This window comes from Chinchilla lanigera, unplaced genomic scaffold (assembly GCF_000276665.1).
Source record: "Chinchilla lanigera isolate Chin_1 unplaced genomic scaffold, ChiLan1.0 scaffold00088, whole genome shotgun sequence".
In the NCBI taxonomy this organism is placed as follows: Eukaryota; Metazoa; Chordata; class Mammalia; order Rodentia; family Chinchillidae; genus Chinchilla; species Chinchilla lanigera.
In genome coordinates this window covers 336,895-358,334 of record NW_004955489.1, presented here as the reverse complement: position 1 = coordinate 358,334, position 21,440 = coordinate 336,895, and the positions used below count along the sequence as shown (strand labels likewise).

The window sequence follows — 21,440 nt, the reverse complement described above, 5'->3', positions numbered from 1 at the left end:
TAATCCTTTTTTTTTTTGAGACAGAGTCTTGCTGTGTAGCTCAGGTTGGCCTTGAACTTACTATTTAGTCCAGGCTGGCCTTGAACTGTGGCGATCCTCCTGTCTCAGCCTCCCTATAGGCTTACACCGCTACACATGGCTTCTTTTTTTAAAAATTGGAAACTTAAAAAATTTTAGAAGTAATGTACAAACATAAATGTTTTTCAAACGGTGTAAATTCAAAAAGACAAAAAAATCAAAAACAAGGCCAGGAATGGTAGTGCACACCTGTAATCCCAGCACTGGGGAGACTGAGGCAGGAGGGTTGTTGCGAGTTTGAGACCAGCCTGGGCTATGTAAGTGAGCTCAAGGCCAGCCTGAACTGCATAGTGAGACCCTGTCTCAAAAAGACAAAACACAAACACAAACAGTGAAAGTTATTTTCCCATTTCTGGCAAAATGCAAAGCACACACTGAAATTTCCCTTTCCCATTCTTCTTTCCATAAACTGTCAAGTTTGGAATAAACCCTTCTAGACCTTTTTTTGGGTACTTACCTGCGCTTCATCAGACACATTAATCTTTACATACTAGGTTGGGTAGTTCTGTCCTTTCTTAATGGCTGCATGGCATTTTAGGTAGATTTGCTTTTTTTTTTTTTTTTTGTTTGGTTTTTCTCCGGTACCGGGAGCCGAACTCACGACCTTGCGCTTGCCAAGCAGGCGCTTTGCCAGTGAGCTAAATCCCCAGCCCCTTAGATTTGCTTTTTTTTGGCATTGAGAATGGAACTTATGACCGTGCTCTTGCCAGGCAGGCGCTGTGCTGCTGAGCTCTGTCCTGGCCCCTGATTTGCATTTCATACACTTGCTTTGTGCTCCCCAGCCCCTGCCAAGGCTCCTGGATGTGGTGGTGTACGGTAGCAGCCTCTACTCACTGAGTGTAGACCTTTGGGTGTGTGGTGCTGGGGGTAGAACCTAGTGCCTTGTGCCTGCGGGGAAAGCACTTCACCACTGAGTCCATCCCTGCCCCTCTTTTTTTTTTTTTTTGGTATCTGGAATTGAACTCAGAACCTTGGGCTTGCCAGGGTGGGCACTGTGCCACTGAGCTGTATTCCCAGCCCAATAGTTACTCTTGATGTGATCTTGTGTATTGTGAGGTTGACTCCATATGATGTTTCTTTTTTTTTGTTTTTCTTTTTCTGGCTATTTATGTATTTATTTATTTATTTTTTGGTACCGGGAATCAAACTCAGGACCTTGCACTTGCCAGGCAGGCACTTGTGCCACTGAGCTATATGCCTGGCTTTTTTTTTTTTTTTTCATTGTTTTTGAGACAAGGTCTTGCTATGTATTGCAGGCTGGCTTTGAACTCACTTATGTAGCCCATACTGGCTTTGAACTCATGGTGATCCTCCTCCCTCAGCCTCCCGAGTGCTGCGATTCATGTGATAAGTTTCTGCTAGTGAAGTGTACACATTTCAGTTCTTTGTTTTAGCACAAGGTCTTGCTGTGTAGCCAGGCTGATTGAACTCTCCCAGTCCTCCTGCTTTGGCCCCTTGAGTGGTGGGGCTGCAGACATGCACCCATGCCCAGCCGTGTTGCCACATTGTTCTGTAAAACATTTGTGTTAATTTTCCCTGGGAAATGGAATGGAAATGATTTTTAAAGAAAAGTCGCTGTTTTCTGCTCTTTACCTTGCAGGAAGGAGGAGGAGGAGCGAAGGCGACGGGAAGAGGAAGAGAGAGAACGTCTGCTCAAGGAGGAAGAGAAACGCAGGCGAGAAGAGGAGGAAAGGCTGAGGCGGGAGGAAGAAGAGAGGAGGCGTGCAGAAGAGGAGAGGCTTCGCTTGGAGCAGCAAAAGTGAGCTTGTTGCATGGGTTCCATCTAAAGATGAGAAGTGACTGCCCTGTGCCGATAATACCTGAGTTCTTACCAGTGTGTGCCTCAGAATATCTCTGTGATTTGTATGACTGGGAGGGAGACCAGCTACTTTTTATTTTTATCAGTGATCTGCTATCAAAGGAATGTATTTGGAAGAATTTGGGGTTAATACGCAGATTCCAGGAGCTAGAAACGGGACCTGGGTTTCTTGATTGATCCGTCTGTCTCTCCATCTACATGACCTTGTCTTTCCTTCCCAGCTTATGTCTCTGCTGTGTTCTTCCTGATATCTGCAAAGTGGCAGTCTCTGCATTGACGTGACGTATGCAAGGATATCTCAGCTAGGGTTTTTGTGTGTTTTATTTTTCCATGCATCTGACAGAGGCAGGCTGGAATGTGAGCTCCAGTTAAAAATTCTGAGAACAGAATCCCATTGGTGCAGTCTGTATCTAAAGTGTCCATCCCTAAATCCTAGTACAGGCCTTGAAGGCTGAAACTATTGCTTAGTAAGGGCTGTGAGAGCAGCTATCTTAGGATTGATTCTTCCAAAGGGAGCTGTAGGTGTAAGGAGGAAGTGATTCACACCAACTCAGCACCATGGGAAAGGAGGTCTGGAGTTCTAGGATGGGATGATATATGTGTTAAATCAGACAATGTAATTTCTACTTAGTTTATCAGAAAAACCTTCAATGCTGGCCTCAAACTGATTGAAGTCTTCATTCAGCTTTGAAGAGAGACATGAATACTGCTCGTTTTTTAGGGTGGGATGCCCTGACTGGGCCCAGGGTCATGCTGTATTCATGAATTAAGAGCATTTGCTTTGTTACCTGTTTATCTGATTTTTATTTAATAGATGACTTTGAGGTCTTTGTTAAGTAGTTGCACAACTGAGTTATGAAGCATGTGATTTTCATATGAAAAAATTGTAATAGTTCATACAGATTGTTACTTCTGGACTATGCCTGCCCAAATACTATTTTCAGTGTTTCCCCTTTAATAAAGGGGGCTTTAAATTAAATGCCATAGACCCTCAGATTTTCACTGGCTTTGTTTAATCTTACCAGGGCTACCTTACTGTCTTTCAGCTGTTCTGCCTTGTCCTGTTTGTCATGTATGTAGGTAGGGGAGCCATAGCCAATAGTTTAGTACCTTGTCTCTGCTTCAGATGAGAATCCATCACTTTACAGCATGGTGATGAGTTAGTAGTCTTTGAGCCAGACTGTCTGGATTTGAATCCTGGCTCTGGCACCTTCCTGTACTAGAATATTGGGCAAATTATTGAACAACTCCATATGATGGTTGTGAGACCCATTGGGGTTAGTGCATATATGTGCTTTGAACACTGCATGGCACATAATAATTATGATGGTGGTGAAGATGATGTACTTACTACTCTCCATCCCAAATTTGCCTTGAAAAAGTAAAAAATTAAAGACCAGCCTGGTGTGGTGGCACATACCTGTAATTCCAGCACCTCGGAGGTTCAGCCAATAGGATCAAAGGTTCGAGACCAGCCTGAGCTATCTAGTGAGACCCTGTCTCAAAAGCAAAAACAAGACAGACAAACAAAAAATTAGAGGTCAGGTTTATTTTCTTAAATCTTTCTTCTAGGAGCTTGGGACACATGCTGATCGGTATACATTGCTAGCTTAGTCATGTTTAAATAAGAGTTACAAACTATAATAAGGACATTTAATTTTGTCATGAACAATCTCCTGTAGTCAGACTAGTGTATATTTTTAATGTTTTTAGGCAGCAGATAATGGCAGCTTTAAACTCCCAGACTGCCGTGCAGTTCCAGCAGTATGCAGCCCAGCAGTACCCAGGGAACTACGAGCAGCAGCAGATTCTCATCCGCCAGTTGCAGGAGCAGCACTATCAGCAGTATATGCAGCAGTTGTACCAAGTCCAGCTTGCACAGCAACAGGTACGATAGACAACCCCAGAGTTCAGCCTTAGAGAGGGTTTGTGTTTCATTGGAACCCTTTTTTTAACAGTTGCCAATGAATTTTGTATTAGTTAGCTTTGAAGGTATAAAATAACTTCCTGGTAATCTTGTAGGCAGATGTTAGTAGTCCTGGAACCGTGAGGACCAGGGTAGCCAGCCTTAGTTTAGAGACATCCTTCAGGCAAAGCATTGTTAGTGGGGTGGGCAGCTTCTGAAGAGAACTGCCCTCACTTAGGCCACAGGCTGTTTCATAAGAATATGACAACACATTCATGTCCAACACTAAATACTGGCTTTGGTAAGGAAAGGTGATTTAGGTGAGAGAATGTGGGGCTAGGAGTCTGGTCTGTGAACCTATTTTGTACACAGGCAAGATAGTGATTTTACATTGTTTCTACATTGGTAGGGCCGTAAAATACTTCTTAAACTTAAATGTGCTAAGTGTGACTCGTTTTCACTTGCAAAATAGTTACCACCTATCAAAAAACTGGAGTGAAAAGAAGAGATTTTTTACTATGTGACATTATAATCTATGTTGTTTTCCCCGAGATCTTTAAGTTCCTTGAAGATATATCAGAAGTTAGAAATTGCAGATTTTATACAATCCCCCTAGGAGGAAAAAATCACTTACCCAGAGTTCATTCAAGATACTTTTGAGGGATTCTTTTCTGTTTTCTATAGCCAGTTTCTACCTCAGTGTATCACATCCCTTTTTCCTGTTTTCTGTAATAGACATTGAGATAATTTTTCACTAGAACAGCTCACATAAACTGTCATGTTCATAGGCTATCACTTAGTGAGGAGAAAGTCAGTCTAACAGGGCACATCCAAGGGTCTTTGAAGTGGGAAGTCACAATTAGATTAGAATGATCAAGATCAAGTGTTAACTTGATCATTATTAACCCAGCGGTCGAATCTGGGACTAGTTATAATAGAAAACCTTGGAATTCAGCCTTAGAAAGAGGGTTTTAGTTCATTGCAACCTGAGTTGTTTTTTAACAGTTGCGGTGAATTTTCCTTGAGGGGAAGGAAACTAAAGGAACTTCACCCTTATAAAGCATTAATTTTTGTATGAATACTGAGCAGAATTACACAGTGGGAACACTTGTTAATTTGGGGATATAATTACATGAACCAGCTGTTTTGTCAGCATTATTCTTACACCTTTCCATAAGTATAGAAAAGAGAATATGTAAATTAAGCAATTACAGTCTGCTGTCATATTAATGGCAGTGGGATCCCAGAGAAGTGATTTTGTTCATTCTGGTAGAGTTTCAGGAAAGGATTTGTGGAAAGGTACTATTTGAGCTGGGCCAATTGATCATCAGCAGAAATGCTTTTTCTTCTTTCCTGTCATGTAGTATTCTGAGCATACTCACTTGTTTTGGTTTTATGTATTTTTTTTTTTTTCTGGTGGTTAGTACTCTTTCTATAAAACTAACTTGAAAATTGTTTAGAATCTACATCTTGGGAGAAGGTATTTTAAAGTCCTAAGTGTGTTGCTGTCCTGTGCTAGCCGTAGAGACGTGTTGCCCTTCCTTTAAGTAATTGGCTTGTGATAGATTACATGAAACCCATGCACAGAGATAACCAAACTACGTCATCTTTAAACTGGGGAGTTACAAGGTGAGCAGACAGTCTTGCTCTCTGTAGACGTCTTTTTTTTTTTGTTTGTTTAACTACAGTGACTGTCTTGGTTACTTTTCTCTCATTGCTGGGACAAAATATCTGATGCCCAAAATTAAGGAAGGAAAGGTTTATTTCGCTTACAGTTTGTGGAGGTTTCAGTCCGTATTTGGCCGGTTATAGGGCAGAGTGGCACATGGCAGAGGCTACAGCTCCTGGCACGGAACACAGCAAAGCAACAAGCACACAAAAGGGAGGAAATGGCCAGAAGCACCCTCTTTCTCTCCCTTACATATGCAAACTATGCACCCCAGGGCAGGTGTAGCTCTCAGACCCATAATCAATCAAACTCTAAAAGCCTACCCCATGGCAGCATGAGGCTTTGGGGGGACACCCAGACACAAACCATAACAGTGACCATATGTTAACTTGTGACTTTAGTGTTTTAATTTAAAAAGTTACTTACGTGCCTATATACTTGAATGGTAAAATAGGTAAATTTTACATTTTCATGGTGGACTAATTAGAGCAGTGCAAACAACAAAGTACAGTTGGTTGTGGTCCTGTTGATGAACCTTCCATCAATTTATATACCATTTGAAAACAGTAAAGCATATCTGTATGATGTCAGAATAGTTGCTTGGGTAGGAGGAGGTATCTAGAAAGGAGTACCTGGTAGGATTCTGGGAAGCAGAGGTGTCTTCATCTGCGTGTTGATTACATGGGTTGGTTTTTTTTTTTGTTTTTTTTTGAGACAGGGTCTCACTATGCAGCTCACTATGGCCTTGAGCTCACTTTGTAGCCCAGGCTGGTCTCAAACTTGCAGTGATCCTCCTGCCTCAGCCTTCCGAGTGCTGGGATTACAGGCATGAGCCACCACGCCTGGCTTTAAATGGATATGTGTTAAATTTGTGAAGATTGGTCAACCTGTATGATTTGTGTATTTTTATATATGCATGTTACAATTCAAAGTTCCTCCAAAGGTTACTTAGTAGGTATTTTTTTTTATTTTAAGTAGTATTAATGTCTGCATCTTGACTTAGAAAAGGAATGTCCCAGATAGCTATCCCTTTTTTTACTCTCCCATTTCATTCAGAGAACATTTTTATTTAATATTTGTGAATACATGCTTTTTTTTGTTTTTGGTGCCACTAGGGGATCAAGCCCAGGGGTGTTATACCACTTAGCTGTATCCCCAGCTGTTTTTAAAGTTGTTTATGTTGAGAGTCTTGTTACGTCACTAAATTGCCCAGGCAAGACTCAAATCTGTGATCTTCTTGCTTTAGCCTACATGCTAGTACTGCAGGTGTGTCCATCACACCCAACCTGAATGGATGGTATACCCTACTTCATACACATTTTAATCATGGTTTCATATAGTGTCAACTATGTTTATAAACCTGTTTAGTTCTTAGATAAATTTTTTTTTTTTGAGACAAGGTCTCACTATGTAGTTCAGGCTGGCTTTGAACTCACTGTGTAGCCTAGGCTTGGCTCAGACTCGCAGTGATCTTCCTGCCTCAGCCTCCCGAGTGATAGGATTATAGGCATGTGCCTTCACGCCCAGCTTAGATCAATTTTTTAAACAATGTGGTTTATAGTTCTAAATTTAGTTGTGGTCTATAGGTGTAGCTCAGTGATGGAGCACCTACTTAGGCTAATACGAAATCCTGGGTTCTACCCCTGGCACCACAAAATAAATAAATTTAATTGCACTTTATTTTTGTCCATGTAAGAATAGTTTTTGTTTCTTTTGGCTTTTCCAGTGCTGAGGATTGAACCTAGTGCCTCGCACACACTTCACAGGTGCTCCGACATGAGCTGTGTCCTCACCCTTCATCTGCGATTTGTTGATTACTTGTAGGGTCTGTATCAGACTTTACCAGTCATAGCTTCTGTCTTTGTGAATGTTTTTTTCTGTATCTGTTTGTTTATACAAAGTTTCTGTAACTTTCCTAATTCAAGTTTTATGCAATTGAATTTCAATATAATTGAATTCCATTAACTTTAAGAAGACATGTTATTCTATTCAGATTTTGTCATACATTTAATAGTTTTATTTTGGGTTGATTATTCCTGTCTACTATAATTGTTCCTGGTTAGTTTTTCTAGTGATTCTCAGATCATGGAAATGGGATCCTCAGTTTTGTTGTTGCTATTGAATTGAGCCCAGGGCTTTCACACTGAGCTATATCCCTAGCTGCTGCTGCTGCTTCTTCCTCCTCGTCGTCGTCGTCGTCGTCGTCGTCGTCGTCGTCGTCGTCGTCTTATTCTTATTCTTATTCTTATTCTTATTCTTTTCTTTCTTTTCTTTTTTTTTTTTTTTTTTAAATGAAACAGAGCCTCACCAAGTTGCCCTAACTGGGCTCAAACTCATTTTCCTCCTGTCTCAGCTTACCAGAGTGTGGGCTTACTCTCATGCATCACCATCTCCAGCTTCAGTTAGTTTTTGTCCACATTAATTTTCATCATTTTAACTAATATTAGTATTCACTATAGATAGAATAAAAACTGATAAATGTTTGTTAGTAATTTTTGGAGCAGAAAGCTTTGGTAGGACAAAAGCATGAGGCCAGAATGCACTCTAGGGCAGATGTCCCATTTGTTAGCCTTCCTGGTCAGTGTGTCTCTGCTCTTTCTTGATTTGTAGGCAGCGTTACAGAAACAACAGGACATAGCAGTGGCTGGGGCTTCTTTGCCTACTTCATCAAAAGTGAATACAACCGTCCCAGGTGATAAGATGTCAGTTAATGGACAGGCCAAAACCCACACTGACAACTCTGAAAAAGAACTTGAGCCAGAAGCTGCAGAAGAAGCCCTGGAGAATGGACCAAAAGGTATGATTTGGTATATGTGTTCATTCCTTCAGATGTTACACTTCAGATGCCGTGAAAAGCAGAGGCTTTTGTGACCAGCTTGTAAGACCAGTTACATCATTTGAGAGTGAGGATACTTTTTTACTCTTTTAAGTTGGAATCTAATGCTTATGGTGACCATTAGAATAGATTAGAAGAGCAAAAAGACAAAAAAGTGGCTTTTGGGCCCTTACGGCAAAAGATATCTCCACTCCCGCTCCCACTGCTGCTCCCGATCCCTCCAGCTCCCGCTCTACTGCCCTTCCTGCTTCTTCTCCCTCTCCTGCTCTCTCTCTCTATGTATATATATTTCTATATACAGAGAGATGTATATCTCTGTCTATATATTTATTTATATATCTTGGTGCCTCAGTTCACGAAATTAATTCTTTCCACAATTTTGATTGCAAACCAAATTGGACAGGAACTGAATCACATTTCCTCATAAGATCAGCATTCACTGAACCTAATCATTGATCTCATCTTTATGACCAGAGTCATGGAAAGAATTAAGTTTGTGAACCAAGGTACGACTGTATTTAATGCTGTGTAACATTACACTCAGTTTAGCAAATTAAAATAACAATAAACACCCCCCCCCCCACTGGGAATGGAACTTATGATCTTGCGCTTGCCAGGCAGGCACTGTGCCGCTGAGCTAAATCTGCAGCCCCAACAATAAAACAACTCTTATGTAGCCCAGTTTCTGTGGGTCAGGTGGTCAGAACAGCTAAGGTGAATGATGCTCATTAGGGTCTGTTGTGAGCTTGCAGTCCAAATGTTGGCTGGTACTATGGTCTTCTGAACATGTGACTAGGACTAGAGGACTTGCTTTCAGAGTTCCGTCCCTGGCTGGCAGGCTGGCAGGCAGTTTGGTGCAGGATGTTGATAGGATGTGTTCTTGCCCAAAAGCCTCTCCATGGGACAGTATAAGTCTCAACGCACAGTGGCTGGCATCCCTGCGAGCACATTATCGAAAAGAGTCAGAGATGGCAATGTTTTTAGGCCCTGACTTTGGACATGATCATCAGCACTTCCACTATATTCTAAGCTGACCCATGGTGTTGTGGGTGGACATCTCATAAGTGTGCATTTGGAAGCCAGACATGAGGATCTCTGGGGCTGTCCTGGAGGCTGGCTATCTGTGTACTATTCCAGTGTACTTTTGATGCTGAGTATCATGTTGCCCTGTACAGTAACAGCATTTCTGAAGTTCTCTTAGCTTTCCATGGGTAGTTCATTCATTTGTTCAGCATTTGCTTGAAGGTTTTGTGAACTGTGGGAATATAGTAAGATGAGGAAGAGTAATGCACATAAGATGTAAGTTGTTGCTGTGATAAGTTATTGCTGTGATAAGTAGTACAGTGGAGAGAGGGGTCCTGTAATTATAGTGTGACATCATGTAACATGTGACCTCAGAGAGGTCAGCACTCTCCTGAGGAAGGGGGCACTTGAGCTAAGAGAGCTGAAGCAAGAGCAGGCATGAAGGGGCCAAGGATGTAGCTCAGTGGCCTGGCAAGCACAAGGTCCTAAGTTTGACTCCCGGTACCAAAAAAAAAAAAAAAACCAGGCATGAAGAGGGAAGAGCACACATGTCAGTGACAGTGGTCAGGGATGGTGGAGGGACTCAGAGGAAACTCGGTTTCAGAGACTTCCCTGCCCTTTTAGAGTGACTGACAGAACATAGCTTCATAAAAGTCCTTGAAATCTTTAATTTATGACTCCTCCTTTTTTCTTATGAACAGTTATTAGCAGTGTTTTCGTTTGAGAGGAAGTGTTTTGTCAGGGGTTCTGTAACTTAACTCTGGAGAACATGTTGAGTGGTCCAGTGCACATAGATACTGCTCAGTAACAAGACTGTACCTCTTTCCTCAGCCTCCACTGGTCCTAATCCTATCCAGATTTTTCTGCTTCTTTGAGCTCCTTTGGAAAAGATCCCCTGGCTGGGCATGGTGGCCTATGCCTATAATCCCGTCACTTGGGAGGCTATGGCAGGAGGATTGCTGTGAGTTTGAAGCCAGCGTGGGCTACAAAGTGAGTTCAAGGCCAGGCTGAACTGTATAATGAAACCCTGTTTCAAAAAGACAAAAAAAAGAAAAGACCCTAGAACTTTGGAACACTTTGAGGTCAACAGTTTTTCAACAGGTAGATTGAGGTTAAGCCTGGTTTTCTTTTTTTTCACATTTCTAGAGTTCAGAACTTTATTGCAAGATCGAGATCTCTCTTCCTTTCTAGAATGTTTTCACAGCTCTGGAGTTTTCAAAGTCATTCTTGAATCCCTATAGGTATAGTTAAGAGTGTTAAAAAAGTTACTATGGATTCCATTTGTTATTTGAAGCACTATAATGGCTTCTGAGTCCCTGTGACCTTGTTAAATGTATTAGTCAGGAGTGAGACTTCATTGAGAGCCTTATGTATCCCCTCCCTCCTTCATCCACAAGGAGCTATGCCACACTGCACTCGGTGCCTGCGTGTCCTGGGCAGGTTGTTGGCTCATGCAGATGTTGATGCCTGCACAGTGAAGGATTTTTCTCTTTAGCTTTTGTAATTCCTGTTTGCCTTTAGAATCTCTTCCAGTAATAGCAGCTCCATCCATGTGGACCCGTCCCCAGATCAAAGACTTTAAAGAGAAGATTCGGCAGGATGCAGATTCTGTGATTACAGTGGGCCGAGGAGAAGTGGTCACTGTTCGAGTTCCTACCCATGAAGAAGGATCTTACCTCTTTTGGGAATTTGCTACAGACAATTATGACATTGGGTTTGGGGTATACTTTGAATGGACAGATTCTCCGAACACTGCCGTCAGCGTGCATGTCAGCGAGTCCAGTGATGATGACGAGGAGGAGGAAGGTAGAACCATTGGTCTGTGTTTGGGAACTGTTGGGTTGTATATTGGCAAAAATGGTACATAGTTCAAATGTTAGCCAGCCATACACTTCCTGATTGACACTTCATGGACAGGGAACAGTCTTTTCATTAGGCAACTGTCTCAGTTACTTTTTTGTTGCTGGGACAAAATACCTAACACCCAAAGGTTAAAGAGGTAGAGGTTTATGTTAGCTCACAGTTTATAGAGGTTTCAGTCTGTTGTCATCTGTCTCCAAGAGAGGGAGGCGTGCCAGCGTGCCAGGTGGGTTTGGCCTTGGCAGAGGAGGAAACAGTCCATGGCAGGACAGACAGGGAGAGTGAGTGCTTAAGGAAGGAGATGGAGGGCTACAGCCTCCCACAGCATGCTCACGTGGCCCACCTTTTCCCACCAGGCTTCACTCCTAATACCACACCCTGCTGTAACCTGTTGGTATCACACATTGTGGTCCAGTCACCTCCCAATAGCCCCGTCAGAGGTGCTTGAGGCTTTGAGGGGGACATCTAAATATGAACCATAATAGCAGCTTTGGCTGAAAAGGCTGTGAGTGGCCAGTCTCCGTAGGGGGCCAGAGCCTGAGCATGCATCTTTCTAAATGTCAGAAAAGTATCGGGCAGTTTGCTTTCTCACTGCTTTGATTTTTGTCATTGGTTGGTTGACTTTTGGTTTTGGTTTTGGTTTTGAGTTTTTTTTTTTTGAGACAAGGTCTTGCTATTTAGTCTGTGGAGTCACTGTGGAGCTTGGGCTGACCTCAAACTTGTGATCCGTCTGTCTCAACTTCCCGAGTGCTGGGATTACAAGTGTGTGCCACCATGCCTGGTCTGTTTTACTGCGTTCTGAAGACTGTTTTACTTACAGCCTCCTATGTTGAAAGACAAGTATGTAGAATCACTCTGGAAAAAGAATTTTTTTCTTTCTGAGACAGAGGCTCACTATATTGCCTAGCCGGGTCTTGAACTCCTGGGGCTCAAGCAATCCTCCTGCCTCAGCCTTGTGAGTAGCTGGGACTAGGTACACACCACCATGCCCTGCTTTGAAAAAAATTTAAAGGCACAAGTAAGGATGTCTGTCAATCCTGTACTTTATTTAAATTTATGTTTCCAATAGTTTTTTAGGTCATTATTCAAAAGCTTTTATGTAAATTGAAAAACTCACTGGAACATCCCACTTAAAATTTTTCAGTTCTTCCCAGAGTATAATTTTTATATAGTTAATTAAAATCAGGTGTTTTCTTAAAGAGTCTAGGAAATAGGTGATAAAGTGTGTTGCTTATTGAGAAAATGTTCTTTGATGATATGGGTGAGAAAAGTGGGAGTGGGGGCATGTCTGTGTCAGTAAACACCTGCTTAGAAGTGTGGAGGAGGCCCGGCTGCAGAGTGAGAAAGCACTGTGCCTTGTTCCTCAGGAGTCTGTGGCTTTCCAGGGACATAACGTCGTTATTGGTGAGGGTAAGGGTAAATTTAAAGAGAGATGCTTTTTCTTTTTTGAGTTTTTGAGTTTTTGAGACAGTCTTACTGTGCAGTTCAGGCTGGCCTTGAACACAGAGCAGTCCTCCTGCCTCAGTCTCCCAAGTGCTGGGGATCACAGGCGTGTGCACCATGCCCAGCTAAAGAGATATTCCTGAAAGTACATGAATGGGCATAGAAGTTGAGTGGGCTCTGCAGATGGGCAGGTGTTGAGTTATAGCACCACACCGTGCTGCCACTCTGGGGCTCTGGGGCGTGTGTGGAAGCACACATAGCAGGCACACCGTAAGCACTTCCTTGAAATTGAATGTTTATTCAGTTTAACACTGAATGTTCTTTACTTACAGACAGGGTTGTGGTACAGGGTCCAGGTTGGCGTGGAGCTCCTCATCCTCCTGCCTGAGCTTTCTGAGTGCATCATGCCTAGCCCTTCATATTTAATACCAACAGTCAGGTTTTCAGCTCCAAAGAGTTTTCATCCTATACCATTGTCTGTGTGAACCGTCAGTGTCCTGGGGATTCCAGTGGCTCACACAGTGACTCGCTCCAGAGGAGATGGAAGACTTACCCCCACAGGGCTGCATTTTAGCTAGGGATACCTACTGAAGCCGCACACTTTGTGCTCCATGGCATTAGGTTTCCAGTGCTCTTATTTCTAAGTGCTGCCAATAAGGAGAACTACTGCGTTTCTCACAGCTTCAGAGTTCCTGGGGGAAAGGCCAGCGAGAACATGGAGAAATAAAAGATAAGAGCAGAAAGCTGAGGTCAGGTGGAGCCCTCCCTCCCATTGGGAGGAAAGAAACTGCTTCACCACCATAGTACCTTTATTTATACTCTCAGGAGGCTGATGTCAGTTTCAACCCCTCTGCCTAGCAACTTTCTGTTGCAAGCTGAAACGGCTTGTTTAGTAGTGGCTTGCCTCGCTGTTGTGATCAGTCTCCAGCTTCAGCTGCTCCCCACAGAAAACACTGCCTACAAATTCTACCAACACAGAAGATTAAAAACACAAAAGTGAGGGAGAAAAAAAGAGGTGAGGGTCCTGAGCTGAACTTTGAGACCACCCTGAGCTACAAAGTGAGCTTAAGACCTGAACTGCATAGCAAGACCTTGTCTCAAAAAGGAAAAAAAAAAAAAAAAGTTTCTGGGCCCCAGGGATATAGGGCTCAGCAGTACAGTGTGTGCCCAGCAAGTGTGAGGTCCTGAGTTTGATTCTTGGTACCGAAAAAAACAAACAAAAAAACCCCCCAAGAGTTTTATTAGCCAAGCATCGTGGATACACCTGTAATCCCAGCACTCGAGAGGCTGAGGCAGGAGGATTGCTGTGAGTTTGAGGCCAGCCTGGGCTACAAAGTGAGTTCAAGGCCAGCCTGAACTACATAAGGAAAACCTGTCTCAAAAAGACCAAAAAAAAGAATTTCTGGGCTAGTAGTGTCACTCAGTGGTAGAACTTGTGCTTTGGATTTGTAAAGTCCTGCGTTCCATCCCTGGCACAACAAAACAAACAAACAAAACCAACATGTAGCAGGCTCAGTGGTGCACACCTATAATCCCAGCTACTGAGGAGGCTGAGGCAGGAGGATCACAAGTTCGAGGCCAGTGTGAATAACTTAGCAAGACCCTGTCTTAAAATAAAAAAGGGCTGAAGATGTAGCTCTGTGTTCAGTCCTCAGTACTAGGAGGGGTGGGCAGGGAGAGAACAGACAACAAACAACTCCCCCGCACCAAAAAAAAAACAAGCATACAAAAAAATCCTCTGTCAGAAGTCTTTTGAGGTAGTATATTTCTCTTGCTTGCCTGCTAGAGGTCTTTTTGAAGAAGGTTGCTTCCTACACCCTAGTCTCAGCCCCTCTGCTGGTGATAGTCTAATAGTCTTTGGGTTATCCATACTGGAAATGTGCTACGAGAACAGCTGGGGTAGATTTTAGAGGTAAGAACTTCAATGCCTTGGCTTTAATGCTGATGTACTGTGTCCCTCCCAGGCAAGATGACTTGGGACATTCTTTTTTTTTTTTTTTTTGGTACTGGGAATTGACCTCAGGACTTCATGCTTGCCAGGCAGATGCCATGCTGCTGAGATGTACCCCCAACCCCCCTATGCCATTCTTAATCCTAAAGTGACGTGCAACTAAAGCCAATCCATTTAGACCTCTGATTTTTTGTGTGATTTTTTTGGGGGGGAGGTTGGAGAGAACATGGTTTAATTAAAGGCAAAGCTGATTTTAGCAGCTGCAGGTCTTAATACAGACAAAAAAGAAAAGAAAAAGACCTCCCCCAAACAAACAGAAACCCCCCACAAAAGTAAGTTTTCTACACAAGTTTTTTGTGAAGATTTCTCCCACTCGTCGTCCTTACTCCTGCAGTGAGGGTGCCAAGGTAAGGAACCTGCCCCGAGAGGCCGAAAACACTCCAGACAGCAAATTCTCATGCGAATGGGGCTGTAGACAGGAACTGGGCACTAGTGGCCAGGAGACGGTAACCTGGTGAGCCTGTCCAGGGTACAGGAGTTAGTGACATTTAAACCTCTGCATTAACAGAACAACTAACTGCTCCCAAGTATTGTTTCTGTAGGAATGAATGTAACTGTATCCCATCACGCCGCTCCCAAATCTTGTTTGTAAGCTCTAGGGCATTGTTCTGCCCTAGGAGGCTACTCTAGATGATGTGCATTTTAGGGAGATCCCTGTGGCTTAGTTTCAGGTAGAAGGAGAATCCAGTTTTTGAGATTTGTTTTGTTTTTATGGTACTGAGGAGGGTTGACGCCTCCTCACTGAGCTAATAATCCTCAGCTTGTTTTTATTATTTTAAGATAGAATCTTGCTAAGTCACTAAATTGCCCAAATTGGCTCAAACATAGATCCTCCTGCCTCAGTCTCCCAGAGTGCCAGGATCACAGATATGTACCACCATGCTAAGGCAGAGCACAGGCTTTTTGTCCATTGGTTGGTTGCCTCAGCTGTTCTCCCGTAAGTCTTGCAAGTAGGCGTCTTGTTTTTTTCTGAAGAAGCGTGGGTGGTAACCAACCCTCCTGTTGAGATTCTCCACTTTAGTGTTTCTAGGTCCCAACTCTTTGCTTAGGTTGATAAAAGGTGCAGTGTTCATCTATCCCAGTAATCTTTAGGTTTTCAGAGTTTGAATAAAATTGGATCATGATTGGGCCGTAATTCATATGTCTGGCTACCGAGTGGCTCTGAACTGCCGGTAATACATGCTCTGAACTGCCGGTAATACATGCTGCCGGTTGCATTGGCAGCATGGGCCAGACCTTTTGGGTGGTACAAGCTGATTGATGGGATAGTCATGATTATATCACTGATGGTCCAAGCTGGCAGGAGTGTGTTAATGGACTAATCTGTTTCCTGTATATCCTCATAGGCAGTAATGTACACTTTGATTTAATTTTTTTAATTTTAAAGAGAAAAAAACAGCTGGGCGTGGTGGCACATACCTGTAATCCCAGCACTTGGGAGGCTGTGGCAGGAGGCTCGTTACGTGTTCGAGACCAGCCTGAGCTATAAAGTGAGCTCAAGGCCAGCTTGAACTGCATCATGAGACCCTGTGTCAAAAGAAAAGGAAGAGAAAAAAAACCAAAACAGAACAGAAAACAAAATTCTAAAGCAATATGATGGGGGTAATGATGGTTAATGCATTGGGTATTGTTATTTTTAAATTAGCTACTCAGAGCACAAGGTATCAGCATTTAATTATCCAAACTATTGTTACGTGTTATAGTACAAACCTATCTTTTCAATGAACTAAGAGAAATTAGTAGTGTAACTACTTTAGCTCTTATTTATTTACTCCCCTTCTTTTCTCCATTTCCCCAACCGTTTCTCTTTGCTTTTGAAGTTTCTTCCCCTAATAATGTACACTTAGAATGGCTTAGTGTTTCCCATTTACACATGAAAGATGTTTACTTGTAGATATTACTATGATAAAGCAAGTTTGATGTGGGTCTACTTTTATATGAGTGTCATCTATTTTTAAAAAAATAAACTATTTATTTATTTATTTAGATTTTTTGAGACAGGGCCTTGCTCTGTAATTCATGCTGGTCTTAAACTCACTGTGTAGCCCAAGCTGGCCTCAAACTCACGGTGATCCTCCTGCCTTAGTCTCCTGAGTGCTGGGATTATAGCCATACACCACCATGACCTGCAAAATAAACTTTTTAGAATAATTTTACATTAATAGAAAACTTAAGGGGCTGGGGGTACAGCTCAGTGGCATAAGCACCAGCCTAGCAAGCGCAAGGTCTTGAGTTTGATCCCGGTACCACAAAACAAAACAAAACAAAACAAAACAACAAAAAGAAAACTTAAAAGGTGGTACAAAGAACACCAGTACACCCTGTACCTAGGGTCCCTTGTTCTTAATTTCTTACTGTGTATTATGGTACATTCATCTTAACTAATGAACCAATATTGAAACATTATTATTGTGTAAATCCATATTTAGTTTTCTTCAGTTTTTACCTATGTTCCAGTGTCCAGTGCAGAACACATTGCAGTTTACTCATATTCAGTTTATGTAGCTGTGAGAGTCTCTCAGACTTGCTGCACTTTGAGTTCATGATCATGGCCATGGACAAGGCACTACCCAATTAACTCATGTCCCGGAAACTCACACTGTGGTGTTGTAAACCTGAGTCATTTCTCTTCTGTGTGGAATATTTCCTTTGCCTATTTTCCTTGAGGATATTCATATTTAATCCATTAAACTGAGATGTTAGGTGGCAAATTTTCTCATTCCTGTAGTTTTAGAGGTATTTTCCTTCCTAAGCTCATACCATTATAGTTCAGAAAACTATTAACTGGGGAAGCCTATGATCAGAGCTAATTTTTTTTGCTACTTGGATCACCTCTGGGTTTAGAAGGCCTAGTGGAAATAATTACATCTATAGGGAGTCTCTGAATGCCTCTCTACTGTGAGTTTTAAAATTTTACTCTTTCCCATTTAAGATACACAAAAAATAATAGGCATCATAAGCTACCTCTTCTCATTCCTAAAATAGAGAGGAGGAGGGGAGCGGAGATGCATGTTGTAGAAGAGGAGATCAGAACAGTGTTCTGCCTGGTCTTAGTCAATGAACAAGATACCTCCTATTGAGAAGGAATTAGGAATTGAATGGGAGTAGAGGGGGAAAATGGGGCCCAATAATAGGAACAGTGGTGTCTTGGTTACTTTTCTCTCCTTGCTGGGACAAAATCCTGACACCTAGAATTAAGGAAGGAAGCTGGGTGGTGGCACACGCCTGTAATCCCAGCACTTGAGAGGCTGAGGCAGGAGGATCACTGTGAGTTCGAGGCCAGTCTGAGCAAGACGCTGTCTAAAAAAGACCAAAAAAAAAAAAAATAGAATTAAGGAAGGAAAGGTTTAATGGACTGAAACCTCCACAAATTGTGAGCTAAATAAACCTCTCCTTCAGTCTGTACTCGGCTGGCTCCAAGGCAGAGTGGCACATGGCAGAGGGCAACAGTTCATGGCTACAGAAGATAGCAAAAGCAACAAGAGCAAAAGGGAGGAGAGCAGCTGGAGGAGCAAGCCTCTCTTATATTGTATGTAAACTATCGGTCCCACGGCAGGTGTAGCACACACACCCATAATCCCAGCCTTGGGCCATGGATAAATTATGAACTCTAGAAGCCCCCCCCTGACTGCATAAGGATTTGAGGGGGACACCCAGACACAAACCATAACAAGTGGTAAGACAGAAAAGGCAGGAAGGCAGGCTGCTGCCACCGTCTGACATTAGCAGTACTTGGTACACAGCAAGTGGCTAGGTATGGATGAATGAATGAATGTGTGGTATGTGCTGTTATCATCAGTAATAGAATGCTTCAGGACAGTTCCTAGCAAGATCAGTTGTTAAAGGAAGGGCAGAGTTTCATTGCACAGTAGAAAGATGTTCTTTATCTTTTGACTTGTCCATGTTCTTTCTTGCAGAAAACATCACTTGTGAAGAGAAAGCCAAAAAGAATGCCAACAAACCTCTGCTGGATGAGATTGTGCCTGTGTATCGACGGGACTGTCACGAGGAAGTGTATGCCGGCAGCCACCAGTACCCAGGGAGAGGAGTCTACCTCCTCAAGTTTGATAACTCCTACTCTTTGTGGAGGTCCAAATCAGTCTACTACAGAGTCTATTATACTAGATAAAGTTGTTGCCGCATCTGGAATCTAGGGTTGGGCAGAAGGTGGTGTTTAGTTTCTTTTGACTTTTGTGGAGCGTTGGAGTCAATGTTTACCTGAAAGATTTTGGTCTGATGCTTGGTGAACTCTTGTTGGGAATCAGGATTTCCTTGAAACTCTTTAGCATTAATACTTCGGGGTTAAGAAGGATTTCTCAGACTCATCTAGCCTTGGGGTGCTGACCAACAGAAGCACTAGGGGATGCTAAAGTTCTATGAGCTGTGTGTTAAATAGTCAAAGTCTCCAAAACAAAACCTGCTGTTGCTCCACCTGGCCAATGGGGAGGCCATTACTCCCTGCTCTGTGTGCTTTATTGGAACCTGTAGTTCCAGTGCCCTCTGATTTGAAGTGCTTATGTGAATAGTCTGCTTCAGAGGCAGCTGGCTTTGAAGGTCACTATTACTACAATTTAAAAACTGAAGACCTCACAGAGTATAGTAGAAAAATTGCTTCAATTTGATCTTGCTCTGAATGATGCATATTATTTTTATTTTGGGTGTACCTGTTTATGTTTAGTTCAGAGTTATATTACAGAGAATTATTTTCTGAAATAAACTTACAATATTCAGGCCCAGTAGTTAGCTGCAGTGTCGGAATACAGAAAACCCCACAGACATCCTTCTTTACAGCGCTCAGGCCTTTTCTCCTTACCTAGGATTCATGCCACCAATAGCAAGACAAAACCAGCTAATTTGTGTTTTGATCTGGCTTTATAGAGCATCTCAAATTGAAACTTTTCTGCACAAAGTTCAGGATTTTGTAAACTCAAACTGACACCTACTGAGTTAAAATATATGAAATTATTTAAAGATAATTCAGTGTTTGGGAAATAATATTACACTAATACGGAAATCACTGCCAGAGACAGTCCGTTTTCTTTTCATTTGTTAACTAAGGCATAAACCCTACATAATTCCAGTTGGAGTTATTAGAGAGAATTGGAAACGCTTATACTCATGCTTACATTTTATAGCTTTAATCTGTATTATGTCTTTAGTCATGGGAAGAGTTACATCTTTTTCTTACCGAAAACAAATATGGATTAATTGCTTCAAATTTGTGTAAGTGATAAGTCTAGAGATTCTTTTCAGAAGGGACGGTGGTATAGATAGAAAATGACAACACTTAGTGTCATTGTTATATGTTGTACTGAAAGACTTAGATTTTTAAAATTTGAAATCATAAAATATTTCTTACAGGAGGGTTTCCATGATTGCAGTATAGTTCACTACATACTGTTTTGAGTTTTTTGTGTGCTGAATTTCTTTCTGTTTTTTTTAATACCTGGTTTTGTATGTATCTAACTTTGTTCTCTTTTGGTTGTTCAGAAAACTGTATTATTTTTCTCTTAAGCAGTGCTTAATATGTGTTTTAAAATTTTGATTGCGAAGCAGTCTCTCTGTCCACACTGTTACATCCAGAACACTGTTAGCCTGTCCCACAGCACTCACTTACATGTGGTATAGAAGCGTCAGAGTTGAGCACCTTCCTGGCTTTTTTTTTTTTAAGGAGAAAAATACTGTATTTAAGATGTAAAATAAACTTTTAAAAAGCAGGCACTAACATATATTTCTTCCACCCTTTGATTACAGATTTGTCCTTGCACATTTAAGGTGAATTACCTTCAAAAAAATATTGTTCTTGGGAGCAGTGTGTTACTTTACATAGCAGTTTCTGTCACATGTTAATATCAGAACATTCTTGGTTTTAAACTTTTTTTATTGCCTTTGGCTGTTGATTAATACAGTACAAATGCAGTTTCAAAAAAAATCTTGAAAGTAATATATTTAACCAATTAAAATGTTTATCTGTAAGTTGTTGATGTTTCATTAATGTAGTTACTTTCTGAGGCCCTACTACAGTATAGTATTGTTTGGATAGGATAAAAAGAATTGTTTTAAGTGATCTTTTCTGTTTATATAGTTGAAAACAAACAATTTCTGGCTATTAGTTTTGGCTGTGAGTTACCATACAAATAGATAGAAAGGTTTCCAGGCTTGCTGCAGAGGGAAGTGCTGGCTTTTCTTAGTGGAAATGACTGGGTTATAGAAGTGTTTCCCCACCCCACTGTGTGCAGTGTCCTTTTTGACATACATGAAGATGGCCCGAGGTTTTTGTTGTTCTTTTTCATTTTGTTTTTCTGGTGTTTTGGAAACAAAAGTATTGCTTTATATTCTAGGCTGGCCTTGAACTCACTGTATAGCCCAGACTGACCTTGTACTTGTCCTGATCCTTCTACCTTGGCTTCCTGAGTGCTAGGTTTATGGCATCCGAGTGCTAGGATTATGGGTGTGCACCACCATGCAAGAGATAGCCTGTTTTAAAGTAGCTTGGAGGTGTAGTCCTTGCTCAGGGGGATGTGCAGGGAGCACCTGAAACTAGGCTTCTAAAAGTGACCTCATGAAAATGCAGGCTGATTGGGGGGTTAATTTTTTTTCTTTTGAAATTTGGAGGGGCAGAATGAGGTGACCATCTTGGTACTGCTAGTGTGGGATCCCAGAAGCCAGAATGGAGAGCTGGTAAGGAGAGCTGTGGATGTCAGCACACATTAGGAACAGCAGTGCCATGTCCACGCCACCTCCCCGTGGAAGAGGAGCAGCAGCCAGTTCAGAATAGTAGTGATTGCCAGTGAC

At 42.0% G+C, this 21,440-nt stretch overlaps 1 protein-coding gene across 1 annotated transcript in view; it reads left to right on the top strand.

Annotated features, from left to right (window-relative positions):
* Acbd3 (acyl-CoA binding domain containing 3) overlaps positions 1-20,757 on the top strand; it is a gene marked incomplete in the record, with an annotated part of 43,980 nt that extends 23,223 nt beyond the window's left edge. Inside the window, 5 exon segments of the mRNA XM_013504481.1 lie at positions 1,679-1,837; positions 3,611-3,785; positions 8,083-8,269; positions 10,853-11,137; positions 18,563-20,757. Of these exon segments, the coding sequence (XP_013359935.1) occupies positions 1,679-1,837; positions 3,611-3,785; positions 8,083-8,269; positions 10,853-11,137; positions 18,563-18,774 (1,018 nt within the window).
* Positions 20,758-21,440: the final 683 nt, after the last annotated feature.